At 37.8% G+C, this 8,992-nt stretch overlaps 1 protein-coding gene across 30 annotated transcripts in view; it reads left to right on the top strand.

Moving 5' to 3' along the window:
• CAMK2G (calcium/calmodulin dependent protein kinase II gamma) overlaps positions 1–8,178 on the top strand; it is a 304,863-nt gene extending 296,685 nt beyond the window's left edge. For all 30 annotated transcript variants that reach the window (XM_056530585.1, XM_056530588.1, XM_056530593.1 and 27 more), the window contains 4 exons: positions 790–865; positions 2,048–2,142; positions 4,184–4,429; positions 5,572–8,178. In XM_056530585.1, coding sequence (XP_056386560.1) covers positions 790–865; positions 2,048–2,142; positions 4,184–4,416 — 404 coding nt within the window. In that variant the 3' untranslated portion in view covers positions 4,417–4,429; positions 5,572–8,178. The remainder of the gene's footprint in view (positions 1–789; positions 866–2,047; positions 2,143–4,183; positions 4,430–5,571) is intronic.
• Positions 8,179–8,992: the final 814 nt, after the last annotated feature.

Below are 8,992 nucleotides of genomic sequence, written 5' to 3' on the forward strand. Positions count from 1 at the left end.
TCTGTACTTTGTAATAATCTTAGTCTAATGTTGTATTATACAGAAAGTAATGTTAAATGTGCCCAGTAAAATAATGAGCAAAAAACATAAAGCCAAAAATACAAATTTGTAAATGTGTGCATCTCCAGAAACTATACATATGGCCAGAATACCTTTTATTTACTTGAAAAGAGAGCAACTTATACTGCAAATTTTGCTTGCCAACTTTGTAAAGTATTGAACTAATTTTATATTCCAGTTTGGAGAACAAAAGAATAATGATCTTAAAATTATTCAACAATCCCTTTTATATTATTACATTGTACATTAAACTATATTAAGGAATTTTCTAAATAAAGCCCAAACTTGGTTGAATTACTGATGGGAAAATACATATTAGGGAGTAATAAAGGCATTAAAGCAGAGGGGTATAGGAAGGCTTTTTTTTTGGTTTGTTTTGTAGGTTTGGTTATATTGTTTCATCTCCCATGATATCTGTTTACAGAAGCAATCTCTATAAGGTTTACCTGTACAATTTTTGAAAAAGTACACTTTACACAACTTCAGATGTGTGTGTATATATATATATAGATATATATATAATTTCTGATGACAATACGTACAAAGCAACAGGGTTAAATATAATTGTGTTCTCTTTACCCTTGTGTGACCTGGAATTACTGTGTGGATCCAGTAGCTCTCCTTTTCATTCCTAATATTATTCTCAAGTCATCTTTTCAGATCCAGCAGCTGTGGCTTCAAATTTGCATGTTGGCTGCCAGTACTCAGTATGTCTTGTCTCCCCTACAGTGCGGAAACAGGAGATTATCAAGATTACAGAGCAGCTGATTGAAGCTATCAATAATGGGGACTTTGAAGCTTACACGTGAGTGAATCCTGTGATTTTACCGAACACTGTCTATGTTCTAGAAATCATTTAGGAAACCATTGGACATTGAGGTGATTGCCCCATGCTTTGCCTTGACTCCACTGCAATGACTTTGAAACATGATTGCAGATATATTTTAGAATAAGTGGGGTCAGCTCTGATGTTACGGATATGTCCTGCTTGACACTTCATTTCAAGAGTAATCTCAACCTGTACTTCCCTAGTTTTCACACTTATCTCTCTTTTGTTCTCGCCATTCATTAACTATAAGGTTTGCTTGACTGTAATTGTTTACGTGCTACAAATATGTTTTTACCTTATAGATATTCAAAACAATCCATGTCATATCATACTGTAGACACCTGTTTAACTAACATGCAGGACTATGCAAGTCTGTTGCTCCTGAGATCAGACCCCTGTTTCTACCACATGACCAGAAGGAGATAAAGGGGGGAATGTTCTAAGACCGGTGTTTGATATTCCAGACATATGTAAAATCCTGCCTTGTCGCCAATGCTGAATTTATTAAGCGGGCAAGCATCTCAATAGCTGCCATAGGTTTCCATTATAGTTTAGGCTGGTTACTGATATAGTTTATGGTAAATGCGGCAGGAGCACAAGGCCTCATCCACCTATTAAAAGTATGCCTGAAAGAAGGAATAATGCTTGTTAAATTTCCAAAAAAGTTCTTTGTTGATTGTTTAATGTCTTGATATTACATGTAAATGTTATTAAAAACATTGAGAAAAGGCTCATTTACATTTCAACATGTTTTACCATTTTCCAAAGTGATGCCATATACCGGTAGTTAACAAAAAAAAAAAAATGTAAACATCCCTTCATTGACAAGCCCATCAAAATAAGCCCCAGACCATTATTTCTTCTTGAGCTTTACAGACACTGAAGAAGGTGTTCACAAAATGTAAAATCTGACATAGCTAAGGAGAATGAATTTTCACTGCCTCTATGGCCACTATGTTTAATAAAATATCACCTCTTTTGCATCAAACTTTGAGTGTGCCAAGGATATTATACCTACTGAAATATTTAATACCACAATCATATAGTTACACAATAGGCAATGCATTGTTAATGATATGATATACTACTATACTAATCTAGTTATTTGTAGTAATTTGATTTTAGCTTATCTAGTTAACTACTTATGTTCCATTAAAGGAAGATCTGTGATCCCGGCTTGACATCATTTGAACCAGAAGCCCTCGGCAACCTTGTGGAAGGCATGGACTTTCATAAATTTTATTTTGACAATTGTGAGTATTGTATTTTACATGCTTATATGTCTAAATGTATTTATCAGTAGTATTTAGAGGGAAATCCATTGCAGCTTTGGTCAGTTCTACGAGATACCATATTACCACAAGTTTCCCATATTTAGGCTATGTTAATTGCTGTATGTGAGACGAATGTCAGTGTTGTAGCACCAATAGCAAACGTATACTTTGGGAATGTGTCATCAGAAAATAACCAAACTATTGTTATAATTTCCATTTAACTATCTATATTATAAAATAGACATCACTTTCCTGCAGTGTCCTGCTCATCACAGGCAGAATTACAGTGAAAGGTGACACCAGTTTATAGATAAAACGCCATTTACAGGATATGATGCTCAGAGCTTAGTCCCACCTGCTTTCCTGTAGACTGACCCCTGCACAGGTCCCATTGCATTCCTAGAAATCTCTCCCGTTAAAGTAAATAGGGTCTGCTCCAAACTATTGACCTGTGTCCATGGGGCTTGCTGTAAAGCTTATCTCTAAATGCTGTTTTAAACAAAATGGTTTGTCTCCATAATACTATACTTAAATGCAATATAGGTTATAGTCGCTAGAGGGCTAGAGGTGATATGTTGATCCAGGATCTCTTCTGATTGCCTAATTTGGAGTCAGGAAGGAATTTGTAGCCATAAGGACCTGTCCACTCTGCTGAAATCAAAGTTCAACTGGCAGAATTCAGCTGCAGAATTCCCCCTGCAGCAGAGTCACATTGTTTTCATGTGTGCACACTGCTAAATTTCCACAGTGAAATTTTGCTAGTGGAATGGAAGAATGAACCTGTTCATTCAGCAACAGAAACCCATAGGAGTCAGTTGGACTATTTCCTACCAAAATCGCTTATGTGAACAGAATAGCAGAAAAATTACAGTAGAAATTCTGTCGGCAATTTCAGTACATTATTCATTAGAATAGTCCACTGGAGTTGGTACTAGCCCACAAAACTCCAATTCTCCACTCTCCACATTCTCCATTTTTTACCTGACAGCCATTTTCACTCTCTTCCCTTCCTGGTGCACTCTGGTCTAGTATGCAAATGGTCCAAAAGTGGCAGTACTGTTTTTTTTTCACCAGAACTATAATTCTGTGCTGAATTTCCACAGCAGAATTTCCTCTGCAATTCCGTACCAATCCAGCTCCAATTCTGCATGGAATCCTTCACATCATATATGTGCAAAATACTGTACATTTGAATATGCCATAAAATTGCAATAAACCGTTCTACTTTTGCATAAAAAAAATGTATGCCAATCTGGAACTTCATACTGCACTCTAACCTTTGGCGTTTGTCGTATACATTGGCCACGTGCCTAAGCTATCCTTCTTCCTGGGCTGATGCTTCCAATCTGGTTGTTAAAATTACTACCCCATAAATTAGAAGCCATTCGGCTTCTTAAACCAGCATTCACTTTGTATGCATTTTCAGCTTGTAGCCTACAAGATAATCTTTTGTAATGCCATTTTACATCACCTGAATAGAGCTGTATACAACCCTGATTCTGTAGTTGATCTGGACATCTTTGTCCATCTGATAGTTGAGAAGTGACTTTGTGGGCTTTCTTCAAGGAGTCTCTGATTTCAATGGCTGTATACCTTCTATATACTTAAGTGCAGAGTGTTCTCTATGGTATGTTTCTGCAAAAAGGAGTCATGTGGGGTCCTGGTTTCAGAGGTGGGATAGAGGTCTCCAGCTATTTAATTTTTTATCATCACTAACCTTAATCCAACCACGGCAAGCTGTATGTCAAACTGTTTAATGTCAAGAGAAGCTACTGTACACGTCCAAAACATGTCTGTTACATACCTGTCTGTTATGTCTGATATGCTTTTATGAGATGGGAATAAAGCATCTGTACCTTTTAGACTGCGCAAAACCACTAATATTATACGTATCTAAAGATTGCTTAATTCAACCATAAACGTTTGACTTGATATGTATAATCTGTAAAGATCAGCCCTACCCATCTGTGCAAGAATGCATTGATAAATGGTAGGTAATGTTATGTTTTCTTCTTTTCAGTGTTGTCAAAGAATACAAAGCCTATCCATACCACCATCCTGAATCCACATGTGCATGTCATTGGGGAAGATGCGGCTTGCATCGCCTATATCCGACTTACCCAATACATTGATGCCCAGGGGCGACCTCGTACCATGCAGTCAGAAGAAACGCGGGTCTGGTACCGCAGGGATGGCAAGTGGTTAAATGTCCACTATCATTGCTCTGGGGCCCCAGCTGCCCCCCTCCAGTGAGGAACTAATACAGGTAGGTGGCAGTTATACTGCCATTTGTAAAACTTACACATTGTAAATAAGGACAATAATTGCCAATTTTCTGTAGATGTAAAGATTTTTTACGCACTCCAACTTCTTCAGAAATCGGTTGTGTATTATCATTATTGATATCAAATTTACCATTGTTAAATAGAAAAATCTGGCTTTTCATTACCATAAATAATCACGCTACATAGAACATAAAATATATTCATAATTTAATACATGAATTATACATAATTAATAATATATAACATTTTGTTTTGAGGCTGGAGATGTAGTCAGTACATTTCTCCTAACTCTTACTCTACAACCCTGATGGAAACAGATTTCCTATCTGAATAAAATAGCCTAAGGTGGAGAACCCCTTTAAAGGGAACCTGTCAGCATGATTGAGCTGGTAACACTAAGGGTAGTTCGTAATAGGCATCTTAATTAGGTTTTCCTACCGTGTCTATATTCAGTGAAGTGAGAATTGTAATTGTCTGAAATAATGCTTTTAATCCGACACATGGGGTATGTAAATTTCGTCTAAGTAGGCATCTGGGCAGAGGCCAAATTGTAACTAGTCACAGTGTCTGCCTGTAATGACACTCTGCAGACGTGATTGACAGGCAAAGAGGCCTTCTGTGTCCTGGCAGCATGTGACGTACATTTATTAATACACTGGAAACTTTCATACATGTCCTCTCTTATTCATATATATACTATCAGATGCTCAATATTCAGTAGTTCCATCAGATTTAAATGGGTTATCCATCACTAGAAAAACAGAGCTGATTTTTTCATAAAGCTGCACTACATTTGTCTGCAGGTTGGGTATGGTTTCACAGCTCTGTTCAACTTGAGTTAATGGAGGCAAGTTGTAATGCCACACACAATCTTTGGACATGTGTGGTGCTGTTTTTGCAAGAAAAAAGTGCCGCATGCTGTGGTATTCTTCCTGCCAAAATTACAGACACCACTCCAGAACCCAATGGGAACTGTTAAGTCAGTGGGATCCATCAGGCTAGGATGTGTAATTTAAAGGAGCTGGCACTGTGTGGCAACAGTGTGAACAGATCCTAAATACACTGAAAGGTACAGCACCACCTTTCTTAACAACTGTGTGTTATTTTTTTGTATATTTCACAGCCCCTCCACTGGAAGAACCTCTTTCTAGCGAGCGAGTGAGGATCGCCCAAACGACGGCAACAGTCCTGTTCGTTCGGAAGTTTTAAAAAAGATAAAAAGTAAAAAATTCAAAAAAATAAAAATATTGATGCCGGCAGTAGCCAAAAATGCACGAAAACCCTGCATGCATTCTGAGGCTGAAGCAGCTGCTGGCTAATTGTTGTATTTCATGGATCCATCGTGTCTGTTCCTGCTGTACGGAGGTGTTTTTAAAGTTTCAAAATGAGCAAAAACTAGCATAAAGCATATATATATATATATATCTATATATATATATTGTTTGTTAAAGACCAGGCTGAGGAGTATGTGGCTGTTTTTAGATGGTGAGAAGAGAGAGATGCCACCTCAGGCAGCGTCATATGAGGAAATTAGAAAAGAAATTCATATTGCAACAAATAAGAGATAATAATCTAGACCTGTTCGGTGGAGGAGCTGCTGTTGTATCATGTCAGGGCAGAGTTTGGGGTCTTTCATTCTATGAAGACTAGTGTGGTCTTCATATGTTGTGTGTTGACCTGCAATGATTCATACTTTAGGGCCACCAAGAGGAGGTGTTGATTTTTGTCTATTTTGTATTTTCTTTTTTTATTATAACTCTTGGAACCTTCCACGTACCGTTGGCTGACCTGCTCTTTTATCTCTTATGTAGCACTGAGCTGGAGAAGTCTTCATCCGCCTGCTGGCTCCTAAGAACAGAAAAGGGTCAATGTTGACAGGGGAATAGATAGGGATTAATCTTAAAGAAATAGCAAGGTATATAATACGTGATACAATGTACATGCTGCAGACGGAACATTTCATTACTGCTACGTTGATATAATTAATTTAGTCTGAACTTTTTTGGAGGACATAGACATAAAAATAGAAACTGCCATGTTTTCAGAGGGGCTTATGATTGAAACCACTCCCCTGATGGTATACATGTAAAAGGGGGTGATATATTTTCACAGTGATAAAGCTTTGTGTACTATAGCAGCAGATTCTGAAATGATCTGCTTGTACGTCATGAGTGATCTGTCATGAGTGATCCAATACACTGAACTTGGATGCGTAGAGATGTATGCATGTCTTTTTATGCTTGCCTACACCTTCTAAACTGTGTGGTCTGGTGGTCCCTCATCTTCTTGCAAGCGGGTGAACAGTGTCTGTTTTAAAATTTTCTTTTAAGAAAGCTTTTACGATTTCTATCCGCTTGTAAAAACCCTCTGCTTTTTCCTCTCATAAACCGTGTCCTAAAGTGCTTTCTCCTCTTTCTGCAAACATATTATCTAGACCCAAGGGTGTGCGCTTCGCAAAGCCATACCGGGAATATCCTCCCTTGGGAGAATTGACACTTCCGTTTATTCTTACTAGTAGCGCTAACAAATCAAAATGTCATCTAGATTAAATTGCATATCAGGAGTTTATGAATATACAGAAATGCACAAATACTATTTTTTTTGTTCTGAAATGAGAAGAATCTGTGACAGTCTATTTGATAATGCAGACTGGTGTAGAATGGCAAAAAAAAAAGTTTTCATTAGGATCGGTCGCCTTAATTTAAAAACTTTAATAAATAAAAACCGGCAGACTGCTCAGAGATTCATTGGTGGTGAGGAAGTTGTCCATAACTTGCCATTTTTGCACAATTTGAACTCTAGCTGTTTGGATAGGTGCATGTAATGGTATGTCGGCTCCACTTGTAATACATATTACATAGTACATACAGTATGTTGGACTTGAAAAAACTGTATTTGTGGAAATTTGCACATGGGCTAAGCATGTTCTCCAAAATTCCTGAGATGACCAGTGCAAGGTGTATTAGAAAGAAACAATCTATTAGATGGTTATGTCATTAAATAAGATGTTATTATTGAAGATGATATGAGAAGGTATGGCCTAAACTGTTTGAAATGCTTGTGTGAATTTATAAGAGCACACGGGAGGGGGATGGGTTGGGATGGGCTTTTTTTTCATGGTTTTGGGAGAATGTTTCTTTTTTTTTTTCTTTTTCAACAGCTCTAATGTTAACACATTAGGAAGAAAATCTTTCAGCTTTTTAACAGTTAATATAAAGGGAAAAACCAAACAGAAAATAAAAATATATGCAGTTAAATAAAGTTATGCATGTCTACTTTAGGTCTGCTCCTTCACTGTCTGTTTACCTGATTAATAATATGAGAATCGCTCTGTATTTAATGCATCTTTCTAAAATAAAACCTTTATAATTTTTTTCTTTTTTTTTTTCTTTAAATTTTTTTTTTTTTTTGCACTGTCTTTGGGAAAAAAATGTCTTTCTAAGTTAATAAAAACCTTAGTTTGGTATGGTCACTAACTGACAAACCAATACACATCTAGCATTGTTACTGTTATCTTATGGGGCTAATGTAAGCATATATAATATATATTATAAATATCACGTTTTAAACAGGACTTTGAAAGGCATTTGATGCAGAATCTTTGCATGATAATAGAAAAATAAAACAATTACCCTGTGTTTGTTTGTTCTGAATGTTGGTAGATCTTCATAGCTTTGTTACATTGAAACCTTGGACAGAAGGTATTTAATAAAATAACATTTAAACCATTGTTGTTCTTGTTTTGATGTTTTATTACATGTCATTGGTGTCTTCCTAATAAATCTTCCTGCTTGTCAGGGTCAGGTCAGGGTTAAAACTCTAGGTTTCAAAGTTATGTTACAATTCAGATTCTTTCAAAATAAACGCAAGCTCTGGTTTGTTGCTATAGCCAGAGTATGTATCAGGTTAGGGCTGGGCGATATACCGGTTCATACCGAATACCGACATTTTTGTGCTGCACGATATGAATTTTAACCCATACCGCAATACCGGTTGGGCCCCTCCCCCTCGGGAATGAATGAATGAGCTCAGCGCTGCACTGTCCCCACATCGGGGAACTAATCACAAGTCACCCGCGAGCGTTGTTCTGCCCCCCAATTAATTATCAGCCCAGCGCTGTCCCCATCGGGGTAAATACTGATGTCACCCTCATGTGCTGCCCTACTCATCCTCATGTTTGTTGTGGCCGCCGGCGCTGACACTCCGGGCATGCTGGGAGTTGTAGTTTTGCAACATCTGGAGGTCGGCAGGTTGAAGACCACTGCTCTATATTGTGTGGTATCCCTATGCCCGGGCTGCAAAAAATAAACAAAATAAACTTTAACTCACCTCCCGTTGGTCCGGTACCGGCCTCATCTACTTCCTAGTGAATGGAACGTCGGACAGCCATCCAGAGCTTCTTGCATGACAGTGGGCTCAGCCTATCAGCGTCCGTGGGGGAACATCGCTGCGGCCAGTGATAGGCTGGCAGCTGTCCGACGTTCCTGTCCCTAGCATAAGGCCGACTTCGGAACATGCATGAGTTTATTTTGTTTACCTTGTGT

Source organism: Hyla sarda, chromosome 7, assembly GCF_029499605.1.
Source record: "Hyla sarda isolate aHylSar1 chromosome 7, aHylSar1.hap1, whole genome shotgun sequence".
NCBI lineage: Eukaryota > Metazoa > Chordata > Amphibia > Anura > Hylidae > Hyla > Hyla sarda.